At 39.2% G+C, this 13,792-nt stretch overlaps 2 protein-coding genes across 8 annotated transcripts; one reads left to right on the top strand and one right to left on the bottom strand.

Moving 5' to 3' along the window:
- Positions 1–124: 124 nt before the first annotated feature.
- On the bottom strand, positions 125–3,648 carry lrrc61 (leucine rich repeat containing 61). Its single transcript, XM_086073141.1, has 9 exons — positions 3,373–3,648; positions 2,407–2,502; positions 2,173–2,319; positions 1,814–1,874; positions 1,565–1,650; positions 1,424–1,489; positions 1,266–1,334; positions 1,033–1,158; positions 125–951 (listed from the first exon to the last, which is right to left on the bottom strand). The coding sequence occupies exons 1-9, from the start codon at positions 3,404–3,406 to the stop codon at positions 845–847; spliced, it is 792 nt and encodes a 263-aa protein (XP_085929267.1). The 5' UTR covers positions 3,407–3,648; the 3' UTR covers positions 125–844.
- Positions 3,014–13,352, top strand: cib2 (calcium and integrin binding family member 2). 7 transcript variants are annotated; one of them, XR_015094558.1, is made up of 10 exons: positions 3,014–3,237; positions 4,662–4,728; positions 4,823–4,951; positions 5,706–5,954; positions 6,944–6,978; positions 8,571–8,682; positions 9,185–9,332; positions 9,417–9,612; positions 10,554–10,660; positions 12,644–13,352. XR_015094558.1 is itself a non-coding variant. In XM_086073143.1 (6 exons), exons 1-6 carry the CDS (start codon positions 5,904–5,906, stop codon positions 12,663–12,665), a joined length of 564 nt encoding a protein of 187 aa, XP_085929269.1. In that variant the 5' UTR covers positions 5,629–5,903; the 3' UTR covers positions 12,666–13,352. The 7 variants fall into 7 exon arrangements, 1 of the variants encoding a protein (XP_085929269.1); XR_015094560.1 differs by lacking the exon at positions 3,014–3,237 and adding an exon at positions 3,285–3,715; XR_015094559.1 differs by lacking the exon at positions 3,014–3,237 and adding an exon at positions 3,285–3,810.
- The last annotated feature ends 440 nt before the right edge of the window (positions 13,353–13,792 follow it).

Raw genomic sequence — 13,792 nt, 5'->3', positions numbered from 1 at the left:
AATAAATAAATATAAATAAATATATATATATATATGAGAAGAATGCGGGAAATACATATAACCAAAATAAATCTCCCTATTATTCGTACGCATTATTACATGTCATTGCTTTTATCTTTAAAATTATATCTAAAGTATGCAGTATACTAGTATACTTTTTAATACAGTGCCGTACTGTATATCAATTAGAACAACTGGTAGAAAAAAAGACGTGCACTATAACGCAAAATGATAGAAATTTTGCTTATGAATGATGCTTGGCAGTTGGCACGTTGCATGTGTAAGAATAAATATGACAACCACCAGCAGGTGGCGCAAAACCCTAGCTAATCCACTGGCAAGCTAAAATGGTTGATTTCCGGAGCAATATAAAGCACTGTACCTTTTTGCACACAAGTTGTTTGTATAGTCAATCATCTTTATGGTATAAAACAAGTATAAACAGATGAACATTCAATCACATTTCGCGATGGGTAAGAATAAATAATTAAAAAGCATACAGCAAAGGAAGGCTCCAAAATGATCCAGCAAAATGGAAAAGCTCTTAATCACTAGGAATTATCAGACATTTTAGCAGCATATGTCTCTGCATTAACGCAGGCTACGAAACGGCACAAAATGCACAGTATGCAAGTAAAGACATCTCCCGTCCAAACTGATTTCAACATACAATGTATCCTCCAAAAAACAATGCATAGGGTGCAATCAATAATAATTAATAGACGCCACAAAGCAGCATGTATATCTGGCTATGTCTGTCTTGTGCTCAACTTAGTCATACTACTGCATGTACAATACTGGCATTAAATAAATACACACTACAGTACACTCAAATAGGCTCGGTTCAGATGGCATACTGCTTCGGCTGCTTCTTCAGACTCATCGATCTTTCACTTTGGGAAATTGCATGAGTTGCTCTGTTGTTTAGCAGTCTGCATTCATGGAGAATATCTGTAGCGGGAGATATACAGCACATTAAATACTACGCGAACACATGCAGACTATATGCAATGTTAACAGAGACACTTTTACCGTTAAACTGTTTGTAGGCTTCATCAACGATGGCGTTGTTGGATCTTTTTATATCCCAGAAAGTGTCCTCCACCCATGGCTTGCAATCATGATGTTCAACAAGTTGTCCATTCTTGTATAAAGCGGCTTACCATTCCAAATAGAAAGAAAAACATGAGATTTAAAAAACAAAATTATTTGACCTTGAGCGCAGAGAAAAGCCTTCATTCAACAACTTTGTACTGCAGTCTTACCTTTAATGGTGTCATCGATGTCTTTGCATAGCTGGTACAAGTCGCTTCCACGTCCAACAACTCTCTCGCCTGCAATTTAAAAAGCCCACACTTCTAAGACTCGTACTGTTAATGTGGTACAGTAAATATATAAATTGCATGCAGTAGAAAGCTCTTACCATCGAGCACCTTGACTGCGGGGAACATCTCAAGAACGAGGGTTCTATAAGACACGTTTCTGCACACTGGAATAAGAGATCGCATAAGCTTGTTTGATATCGTCTCTTACTTGCTTTCAGAGAAAGTTATTTGAAATTCACCTGGGTTTGAATAATTATAGGTGTTGTCGTTGAGACGAATACTTTCTAGTTTTCTCAAAGACTGAAGGCAGAAAAGGTTTTCAGTACTGTTGAAGAAGAAACCAGTAACGAAGTGAATCCCATAGAAACTAATATTACATTTTAAAATGGAAAAGCTATCATAGATTAAAATGTAAAGCAATGCCCAATTAATATTGCTAATACCAAATAAACAATGAAACATTTTCAAACGGGATAATGATTGGTTACCTGGAGATGATATTGCCAGCAAGGTTTAAATTCTGTAGATTGTCACAAGTGTGCAGAGGTTCTGGGAACAAACAAATGGACAGTTTTTCTGAACATCATAAATTGCCACACAAGTGTAAAATAAGATAACCACAGAAATTTAGCAGTGTTGTGGTCTATAAGGCCTGTTCCTTCTACGAGCAACAAAAGCCAAAGAAAAAAAAAAACATACAAAAGGTTGACAAAACAGAATTCTGGTGAAACTGGAGATTTGTCGGAACCTTGGTGCAATATGTTGACTTCTCATTACTGATACTGGAATTTTGAGGTAACACTGTTGGTGCAATAATTAGAAAATGACTTTACCTAAAAATACTTACCTAAATTGGAAATCCTATTCGCAGACAAATTAAGAACGCAAAGCAGCCGAAGAGACGACAACGGAGCTAAATTGCCGATGTTATTTCCTGAAAGGTCCAGTCTCTCCAAATTCATACACTCTCCTATACACCCAAGATCGTGTATTCCTGTCAAGTGTCAAAACAATTAAACAAATCATCACCCACAAGTAAACATATAATTACATGGATAAAAATAATACAATGTGACCTTACCTAACCCCCTGAATTTTAGAAAAAGTATGGACTCCAAATCAAATTCTCCCGAATGAGACTTGAGCAGCACAGCGGTTATCTTCTCGACTTCTCCCTCTGAGAACAACAAACACACAGCACAGCACTAAATGCAATGCATCCACATGCACATCATTTGTGAGTCAGCACTGCAGGAAGAGAACGCTGCAAGCATTGAGTGTCCACTCAATTTAAAGAGGGGGCGAGTGGAGAACTGAACTGAAGCCATCGTCTCTAAATAGCATATTTCCACCAATTTTGCCTGCGTATGAAAAGCTCATCTGGCAGCACTCTTGTTTAGTTCATATTTTGTATTTAAAAGGGAGTTACAATAGGTTCACAGAAGAGTGGATGAATTAAGATTATCTTGACTGAGCTCCATTTTGGCAGAATTCTCTAGAACTCTTTCTCCACATGACTATTTTATGACCCCCTTGCTTGAAAATGCACTTTCTTACGAAAGGATCAGTAGGTTAATGGATCATAATAGTGCATGTGACAGCTCCTATTTTCAATCCCTTCGCCAATTATCGGTTAAACGCTTCAATTATTGTGTGAAATGGGACAGACGGTGACGAATAGTGTCATCTAAATCTACGTACTAATCATTCAGCAATCGCTACGATTTTATTTGTTCATCGTTCGAAACCGTATATAAAGTTTTTGACATTTAGCCTAATGACTAGCAGTCATTAAGCGCTAGCATATTTAAGTAGCTACGGCTAGTGGGGCGTAATTGCGACGAAACAGCTGCCTGCCTCGGAGAGTCTGATTCACGCGGATCCAAGTGGGAGGGTTATTAAATCAAAAATGGTAATTGCTGCTCTGACGAGAACACTCACACAAATGTTATGTAACCGACCGGGTCGGTAGCTATTGCTAGCCAGAGCCACTAATGTGCTAGCGGCTAGCATGGCGGGTGTAGCAACAAGCTACGTAACAACTTACCTTGCTCTTTATTATTATCTCGCTTTGAGTCCATCTTGGCTAACTTAACCGATCACAAAAGTTACGTGTTTTGATAGAAAAGGAGCGAGTTGATCGCGCCAGACTGGTATTATGGTGGGGGATCGTGAAATTGGCATGTGTCCTGCTGTGTAGTTAGGATTAGTGTTGTGTTGGGCTGCAATGGACGCAAGTGAATGTACTGCGGGAGCCGGAGGACCTTTTTCAGCTCTGTTGCTGACCGGCCGGCGTGAGAGTAGCTCACTCGGGCTAAGTGTCACTGCTGGGGGGTCGCTGATACATGTGGACGCGTTGCTTGTGTGCAACAGGTTCCATCACAACAACTGTGAGTCTGTGACAGATAAGACCAATGGGCATGTTGGCACATAAAGGAGTTACTCGTTTTGCGACGGACTCCCACGGGCCATGATGACGTCACTTGTACGTAAATCAGAGCGTGCCGTACTCTATTACGTTAGTGGTGCTGAAACTTTGTAGTACCGCCTCAAAAATTACACAGCTCCCCAATTACAATTATTACCGTCATAATGGCCAATAATGTAGTAGGCTGAAGTTTCTATAAAAACGAGGCAGATGTTACATATCTAAAAAGTACATTTGATATTGTAAGCCAGTGTTCAGTTGACAGTTGTCAAAATTAACAGTACATTTAAGTATACGACAAGGGGGTGACGTCTGACGTGTGAGTCACACCTTTCATCACTAGTTACTTTCCACGGACAAAGTGGTCTCTTAAAAATGAAATCAGATAATTTTCTTCATGTAGCTACTGTCAAGTATGTTGTAGGGCTGCATGATATTGGAAATACATTCAATATTATGTGATATGGGTATTACTGTTGAATATTGTGATATTGATATTATTGCGGTATGTACCTATAAGAAATTACTTATGTAATCGTAAATACCTGTATTAGCTATTTGGTGTTAGTAATGCTCCTACATACTGTTCTACTATTGATTAAATCGGATTGGTTAAAGTCAGCTAACATGTGTTGTGATGATCAGACCTTTGCCTACTGTGACAGCAACTGTGAAAAAAACATAACCATGCCAGGTTCCTGTTGACTTTCTCAGATATGGCAGATAATCAGTTTTTGTAATAAGCAATTTGACAATAATAAACATTAAAATCTTAGCCTTTTAAAACTGCAGCCGAATAGCTTTAATTTTGCATTTAAATTTGTATGTACAATGTTGTATTAATAAGCAACTGTCACGTGAAATGCAAATAACATTTAGAACGTTAACGTTATCCTCCTGGCCTTCAGGCAATTCCTGATGACAATGAGGCACGCCCTAGTCAGTCAAAAGAGGATCTGCCAGGGGTCAGCAAAGGTATAATGTTGTTATCGTAAACAGAGGAGCTGCTGTATTCGCTCATTGCTCTTCTGTCCCTGATCCCGCCTTTGATCTTCTTGTGCAATTTAAGCATTTCAGAAAACTGGAAAATTGGAACTGTCCTCCCTGGAGAAGAAGCTGGAGGCCCGAATAAGAGTGCCTTCTTGCAAACTCGAGGCATATCGGTGTACCCTGACATCACCGCCTCCACTGAGATGCGGTAATCTGACGTTGCACAACATTGCCTCAACCCACACTAAATACTGTAAAAATTATATTTATTGGTTAGGGTTGAATCATAGCCATATTGTACCGAGTAGCCTGTACAGAGATGGACAGTATCATTTGCTTATTCGCATAAGAGACTAAGCTAACCCAGTACTGATTCCACTTTTTCTTATTTTGAGCCAAGATCCGATTTTGTAATAATGAACGACCCTCGTGAGGATAAGCGGTTCAGATAATGGATGGATGAATGCAAAAATTGTAATGTGTAAAAACATTAGCATATTTGCTTCTCAGTTGAGATCCACACATAAAATGTTATTCATTGAATCATTATTTCGAATGTTTGTCTGACTCAGCATTCACACGATTTAATGAGCCGAATTAAGCACATAGTTACCAGAATGCATGGGTTCCACATTCGTACATCAAGTGAAGACAAAATAAATCGAATAAAAAAATAAATCCCAGCAGTGAGTAATTGTTTCAGGAAAACCAGCAGTATCAGGGCACACATAAATCCACATTGTAGCCCAGTAATTAAGACAGCTCTCACCGGCGAATCATAAGTCACCACCGTTTGATTATTTATTTCTCTGACATCCCATTGGCTGAAGTAGGCTCCCGTGGGCAGCAGAGCCGACGCAGAAGCAGCCTGCAGACCTTGTAACCACACTGGTTTGCCACACTACACACACTCATTTTTTCCCCCTCTTTATTTCTCATTCTTTTTATTTGTTCCAATGCAGCTTCTACATTTTGCAGCCATGGCTCACATCGCCGCCGCCGACACCGATGACACTTCATGAGAGAGAGACACTGCAGCATCGTGGACTCACCCTCCGACGGAGACGCTCACTCCACGGCCCCTAAATGTATTGGACTGTGCAAAGGCTGGGGACCCTCTGTGTCGTGAATGCATACAAGCAACAAATGACTTGATAAACATGGGAAACAAGCAGACTATTTTTACAGACGAGCAACTTGATGCATACCAGGTTAGTGAGCGCTTTCCTTCATTGCCGTACACTTTGTATTATAATTAAAGATATCAGAAGAGTAGAATTGTGTACTGTATTGCACTGATGCCGAGATCCTTTGAACAAATCTGCCATTTTTAGTCTCATGATTTACTGTCTGAATGGTTTTTAACTGTCATCCTGATAAACAGTTTTGATTGCATTGCTCCACGACATGTGAAGGTGTTCGCCCATTAAAGACCCGATTAGGCCAACGGGCTGAGAAACGTCCTCAATAATCTAACATGTGATTCTTAATAATTGATGCCAAGCCAGCGTGATATGCTGTGAAACTCTACTCTGTGGAGACAGTTTGGTCCTCAAGAGCTTCTCTGGTTACTCCTGCTACCTTTTTAAAGGGCCTCAGTAGCACACAGTGTGGTGTAATTCTTGTATATGGGACAATTTAATTGTGACATTAGCATAGGGAATGAGGGTTCAAAACTCATGGGCCAGCGGAAGAAATATTTGTATGCTTTTTTTATCTTCAATAATTACATTGTATTCAGTGCATACATATTAAAATGGATATTCAGCATATTTAGTTTTATTAGACTTTTTTTTTTTCTTGCTGATTAGCCATAGCCCCCCCAGAACTGGCCTCAGCTGTGCCAGCCAGCACTCTAAGTCCAGACAGACAAAATCCATTCAAGGGAATTGTAAACGAAGGCGCCCGCCCGTCAGTACAGCTGTTACACAATGTTAGACAATGTGTTTGCTGCGCACACCTGCGCGTTCATGTCGTCTGCTACAGAAAACACCAGATCATGTTCCCCAACCTCATTGTTGCGTGTGTGACAACATAAACTGTAAAGGCATTGATGAGAAAGGTGACACCTTGATTTGAATTTCCTGGACTGGCGGGCCTTCGGGGAATTCACGTGTTACTTTTTTTTGGTTTCAGTTCTTTCTTTTTTTTTAAAGGTTGTTTTGTATTTAACGTTTTGTTATGTTTATTTGAATTGCAGGATTGTACTTTTTTCACTCGCAAAGAAATCTTGCGGTAAGTAAAGTTGCATCATTTGCTCGACAGGTACGAATGAGCTCAGATATAAATTGTAGAATACGACAGTGAAGATCTAGAATGTTCTGTAACAGGGTTTCAGGCTTTGCTGTAAAATTTCTGCTTGCGTGTGACGATTTATTGGGTAGCCTCATTTCCCCTTCCTCTTGTTGACAGCCATAAATTCGAGAAAATGCCTCTTGTAAAAAATGTACTGAAGTGCTCGGGAGCATGCTCATGATTCATTTAAAAAGAAAATGCAGTCTAATAGAAGTCATGCTGGGATGGACACATCTTTAATAAATTAGAATATCTGGCACATCCATCTATCTGTCCATCCATTTCACGGACCGCTTATTGTCATTAGAGTCACGGGTGAGCTGGAGCCTATCCCAACTGACTTAGGGCAAGAGGTTCATCTTGAACTGTCGCCAATAAATCGTAAGGCACATTTTGACAAATGATTAAGGACAATTTCATCTTCATTTACTCATTTAACGTGAAATTTTTTTCTCTCAGCAAAAATCAGGGCTGAACATGCAAATTATGCACAGGAAAGCTGAGAATTGAACCCAGAGCATTTCGCCTGCGAGACATCGCGCCGGCCAAATCGCATGCATTTACGTCTTCAAATGCCCTGAATTAGTAGAATGACATCATCTTCCTCTGTGATACCGAATTGACTTTCAATCTAAGGCCAGTATTGGGCCGGGGACAATCAGCCGAGGGCGTGACGGTGTCTCACACTTTATGACCTTCATAAAACACTCCTCGTTTCTGTCCACAGTTGAAACGCTTACAGCACATCCATGTTAGACTGAAGAAACGGGATATCACTGATTGTTACAAGGTCGCTGCTTTCAGCCCTTTGACCGTATGCTATAACCTCTACAAGGTATAGCTCATGCCCATGTTTTATTCTCATCAAACACTGGTTAAAGTGCAAGTCGACCATAAACATTTCTTGACAATAATATGTTATATGTGAGCTCACTAGTCTAAACATGACATTCTGATTAATATTACATTTGTGGAATATGAGTTATGAAGGAAAATCCAGCCATTTTTTATCCATCTCAGGGGAGCGGCCATTTTGCCACTTGCTGTCTACTGAAGATGACATCACAGTTGCTCAGGCAATGACCAATCACAGCTCAGCTGTTTTCTGAAGCTGAGATGTGATTGGTTGTTACCTGAGTAACTGTGATGTCATTTTCATTCAACAGCAAGTGGCAAAATGGCCGCCTTCTGATATTGATAAAAAACTGTTGGATTGTGCTGCTTAACTCATATTCCACTGAAGCAATATTAACCAGAATACCATATTTAGACCAGTGTCTTGTTAAAAAAAAAAAATACTCGGTGATCTAATGTTGGTAAAGGTTGACTGCATTAAGTTTCAGATCCCCGGTCAACTTATTTGTTCTTAATTTGTCCCGTCGGTAATAATGGAAATAGAAATTGTAGGATAAAATTCTCCATCATAAAACCCGTAGCAGGCGTTTTTTCGTAACATTTTAGCCACTTGTGTTTTGCCATTTCCAATCAAACAGATGTTAAGTCCTAACTAAAGCTGTTGTTTTTCCCTCTAGGCTACATGGGAGATACCATGAATTGGCCCCTCATCTTGTACCAATGGACTATACGAAAGATCCTGATTGTAAATTACCTTTAGCCTTGATAGTCAACATGCCAGAGTTAAAGGTAAAAATATACTTTCAAAAAATCACCTGTCTCCGTCCTGTGTTGTAAGTGGAAGAATCTCGGCCCTTTTGAATGTACATTTGAATGGCATTACTTTAAATGGATGGCGACACGCTGAGCCAAAAGTGTCACCGGCCGCTCGCGTAAGCAGACAGCTGATCGATACTTATGCTTTTCAGAAAGCAGAATTGATTTTTAATCTTCACCCCCTTTGCACATCTAACCACGTTGTGTGAGCTCATGGAAAGTAATGTGCCATGAAACGCTCCATTCCAGCAGCAATGCCTCCATTTTTCTACCTGACGGCCATTTGGAAAGAACACTAATGGTATTATTACGTAACATCCCGGTCATGCAGACAGACCCGAGACCCAAATTCTGATATAGAGTGTCCGCAAAGAGTAGTACAGATGTGTTGTTCGCCTGCCTATGATTGTTCTAAATGGGCTGAACTGCATGTCATTGCATTAATTCTTATAAATGTTATTACCTTCCTCTGAAGGAAAATCCATTCCGTAACAGGATTGTTGAGTCTTTCTCAGAGGATGGGATGGGGAATCTCAGCTTCAATGAATTTGTGGATATGTTCTCAGTCCTCAGTGAAATGGCTCCGCGGGAACTGAAGGCCATATACGCCTTCAAAATATACGGTAATTAAAGACCCATTTCTCAATTGTTTGGTCAATCGGTCTGATGATTGGATTTGAAAATGTTGCCTTGTCTGCTGCTCGTAGATTTCAATGTGGATAATTACCTTTGCAAAGAGGACCTGGAAAAAACTCTGAACAAGCTGACAAAGGAGGAGTTGACTCCAGAGGAGGTGCAGCTCGTGTGCGAGAAGGCCATCGAAGAGGCTGATTTGGATGGAGACAGTAAACTCTCCTTTGCTGATTTTGAAAATATGATATCAAGGGCTCCTGATTTCTTAAGGTAATCAACGTTACCGCGTTTATAAATTGTGAAAAGTGATGCTGATGCGGAAGTAGCGTTGACGTTATTATTGTGTCAGTCAAACAACTAAACATTCAGTTCAACTCACTCACTCCCAGCCATTTTCACTGAAGCTAACCCCTTCACTCCGGCTGTTTTACTGGATTTTGACTGATTTTTGCAAGGCTCACAGAATATTATGTTCTATTGCTATAAAAACATGGAACCTACCAAAAGAAAGATTAGAGGCTCTTCTTTCATCAGGAAAAAAAAGTATATGTTTCTATCTGTTTCCGTTTTGCAGCAATTAGCAATTTAGCATTAGAATATAGCTAAGTTTCATCATTATTCACAAATCAATTTAGAACTGTGAGTAAATTAGCTTTTTTTCCCCCAACATGGCTATGGTTAATCTCTTTAGCTCTGCTGCCACCTGCCGGCTGTTTGTGTAATTACTATTATTTCTTCAACCGTTCTTTGCAGTTGAAAGGCTGCGTCAAAGCCTTCTGTATGCTCTAGCATTTAAAAAAAAACGTATGGATACGTCTTTGGGACACTTAGAACATTTTAAAATAGAACGTGTTTATAGGTTTTTGTTAGCAAATGAGTTAAAATGGGCATATTATTGATCTTGAATAAAAATAGTTGGGCCTTCCCATCCTGGAAGTGAAATAATTTGTGATGTCATAATTCATCTAGTATACATGGAGTTCCATACACTTACTATTTGTGTTGGTATGTTCCTCTTACACTAAATACATTAAGTGGAATTCAGCCACTTGGTGATAAATTGCCGACTTCACGAGTGATGTCTTGGAGGGGTCTTGTTTGTGCTCAGTTGTTCTACTTCCCTAACTAGTCTAAACACAGTATTCTGATTAATATTAAGTTTGTGGAATATGAATCAAGCAGGAAAATCCACCTGTTTTTATCCATCTTAGGAGGCGGCCATTTTGCCTTGTACTGCCGCTTGCTGTCGACTGAAAATGACATCACAGTGCCCAAGGGCTCAGCTTGCACACGTCACATGACCGATGCCAGAAAACAGGTGAGCCGTGATTGGTCATTGCCTGAGCCCTTAGGCACTGTGATGTCATTTTCAGTTGATGGCAAATGGCCGCCTTCCCCAAGATACCACACCACTTTATTAATATAGCACGTTTAAAAGTTGACATCAAAGTGCTGTACAGGTAAAAAAATAAAAAGCATAGTTAAAGCTGCTCTCTGTAACAATTTGGCCCAAAATATCATTAAAATTAATTCACTCCAAGCCATTTTCACTGAAGCAATCACCTTCGCTCCCGGCTGTCTTACTGGATTTTGACTGATTTTGCAAGGCTCACAGAATATTGTGTTCTATTGCTATAAAAACATGTAACCTACCAAAAGAAAGATTAGAGTCTCTTCTTTCATCAGGAAAAAAAAAGTATGTTTCTATCCGTTTAGCATTAGAACATAACCAAGTTTCATCATTATTCACAAAGCTTGTTGCAACATTGCCCGGCCGATCTCTTATACTCTGCTGCCACCTGCTGGCCGTTTTTTGTAATAACTAACTTTGCTTTAAGCGACCTCTTTAGGTCAGAAGCTGAATCAAAGCCTTCTGTAACCTCTGGCATTAAAAAACTAATAGGTTTTTGGGAGTTTTAGTTTTATTTGACCATTTATGACTGAAACATCTTCTAATTAGTAGATTAACACCTTAGCTGTTCACAATGGGTACTCCTGCAAGCCTCTGGCCTAGTTTTCAGACAGGATTCGAGTTTGGATTTCCCATTTGTCAGCGGATGTGGAATGTGCGAATGTGCGCATTGTGTATGTGAAGAAGGGTGTGTGCAGTTTCATTTTTTGTCAACAGGTGGCAGTAGTGATTCCGAATTGAATTCAGTAGCTTTAAAAACGTATTAAAACACATTAAAGCAAAACATTTTTTGTTTAACATATTAACTCGTTTACTGCCATTGACGGTTTAAAACGTCAAAAATACATTTGAACTATTTCTATTAGTTTAACATTTTTTTCCTCTTTTGTTAAGAGTATGAAAAGCTAGATTTTTTAATTTATTGTACATTTAGAACAGATATAAAAGTTGTGATTAATCGTGAGTTAACTAGTAAAGTAATGCGATTAATTACAATTATAATCACCAGACGACCCAAATTTTTTCTAATCTTTTCTTCTTCTTTTTATTTTATTAATTTGCTGCCATTGACGGCTATAAACGTCGAAAATTAATTTAAACTAATTTTTATTAGTTATTTTTTTTCCATTTTTGTTAACAAGAGTATGAAAACCTAGATTTTTTTTCATTGTACATTTAGAACAGATATAAAATTTGCGATTAATCTTGAGTTAACTAGTGAAGTCATACGATTAATTACAGTTAAAAAATTTAATTGCCTGTCGCCCCAATTTAAACTTTTTTTTTTTTATGAATTTATGGCAGTGAATGAGTTAAAAACAAAACGTACACGGTGTTAAATGGCAAGAGACTCCTGAGTTGAAAGGCCAAGAAGTAAAAATGGACCTTCAAGGCATGATTTGAAAACGTATTTTGCTGCTTAATTCATATTCCACTACGCAAATGTAGTAATATTTTGAAAAAACAACATTATTGTAAAGAACATTTTCTCGTGCTTTTAAACTTAATTTGTTGACACTGGTTTAAAAAAATAAATAAAAAAATAAATAAAAAAGACTTTAGAAAAATGAAACTTGATCTTTTGATGCTTTGTAAACAGCGCTTAACCTGTAATTCTTTTGGACTTTAGAGGCATAGATGCCCCAAAAATGTTAGTTTCAAATCACAATCATACTTTATTTGCTCTCCAATACAACGACAGGAAATGACCCGGCACATACTCCTTTTAATCAAACGATTTGACAAGCCTCTCAATGAAGCTACTGTTCCTCTCTGTTAACCATAGACGTGCTTTTACTCATTTATGAAGGACTAATCACGTTAGCACTGCCGCCAATGCTAAAGCATGTACCGTTCCAGTGACCGTTTCCCATGTTGTGCCTTGCGCAGTACTTTCCACATACGAATCTGAGAGGGCTCCACGGCGAAGCTGAGCACAGTGCCTGTCCGCTACTCCAAATCATCCCGTCCGTCCTCTCCGGCGTCCGCTGCCCTCGCCTCTGCGACGTGTGGCCAATAGAGTGCAAAACACTGGATGGAGTGGAATTCTCAGGATGCTGGATGTCTTTACCGGATCGACCCATTTGATTACACTTGTTACGTCACCACTAATGAAAGGGCTCGGCCTGGGTTTTACTCTGTTCACTGAATGAACTCATTGCAGAGGAAATGAAACAAGAGCTTGATTGTGGATTTTGGGCTTTATGGCACATCAAATAATGCATAAAATGTTAATCTACCTACAGTATATTGCACATGTCATACACCCACTCCCAGTCTTCCTAGATATTCTGTATCTAGCATATCACTGAGGGCATCAATGAGCTATATGCACTATTTGTAAATGCATGGTAAACTTCTGGCTCTTTTGCGGCGTATTGCTTATTTGATGTTATGGTTATGCTCGTGGAACTGTAACTGAATGACAATCATATTTTAATTTTCTCCAGCTGATTGAAGGGCTAGCTTCCATATTCTGCCTTTTGCCATTACCATGTGGTATTCCTTACAGCCCTTTTTTGAATAGGAATTTTTCAAGTTTTACATGGATTGCATTATTTGAAATAAATGTCTTCTCTGTGGGGTTTGACGGAATAGTTTTTGTGTCAATGCCTTTTGGAGAGCAGCAGTGTTTTGACCACGGTTTCCAGTTATAATCCTGCCACTATAAACAGAGCGCGCACAATAAAAACCTGTGCATTTTTTCATATTAACTGTAAGCACAATGTGGTGATTAAAAAAAAAAAAAAAGCAGCTGGCTCAGCATTCACATGAATGAGTACATCTTGCACTCATCTCAGCAGGAACATTTTCCCCGCTGGGGCTTTTTATGCGCACAGATTTGCATTGAGCACATTTGAGCATGATACAGGTTGTTGTTATCTGGACTCCACGCACTCTGCAAAAAATGTTCTTGCCCTGCATCTGCCATTAAGACATGACGTACTGTCACACTCTGAGGGAGTGCCGAGATTGCAAAATAAAAGCTGACCTGGATAATTGGTGCTGAGTCTGGCGGATAAAGGTCAGTAACAGCGT

The sequence above is a fragment of the Leptonotus elevatus genome, chromosome 4, assembly GCF_054856555.1.
Source record: "Leptonotus elevatus isolate MCC_2025b chromosome 4, RoL_Lele_1.0, whole genome shotgun sequence".
Taxonomy (NCBI): domain Eukaryota; kingdom Metazoa; phylum Chordata; class Actinopteri; order Syngnathiformes; family Syngnathidae; genus Leptonotus; species Leptonotus elevatus.
The sequence above is the reverse complement of the archived record's forward strand: the minus strand, read 5'-3'. Positions and strand labels throughout refer to the sequence as shown.

Excerpts from the sequence above, each read along its gene's own strand:
- cib2 (XM_086073143.1), top strand. The coding sequence starts at position 5,904 with ATGGGAAACAAGCAGACTATTTTTACAGACGAGCAACTTGATGCATAC. Across the intron at positions 9,333-9,416 it reads ATACGCCTTCAAAATATACG|ATTTCAATGTGGATAATTAC; the intron begins GTAATTAAAGAC and ends TGCTGCTCGTAG. Across the intron at positions 9,613-12,643 it reads AGGGCTCCTGATTTCTTAAG|TACTTTCCACATACGAATCT; the intron begins GTAATCAACGTT and ends TGCCTTGCGCAG.
- lrrc61 (XM_086073141.1), bottom strand. The coding sequence starts at position 3,406 with ATGGACTCAAAGCGAGATAATAATAAAGAGCAAG. Across the intron at positions 2,320-2,406 it reads TCTAAAATTCAGGGGGTTAG|GAATACACGATCTTGGGTGT; the intron begins GTAAGGTCACAT and ends GACACTTGACAG. Across the intron at positions 1,159-1,265 it reads CATCGATGACACCATTAAAG|CCGCTTTATACAAGAATGGA; the intron begins GTAAGACTGCAG and ends TGGAATGGTAAG.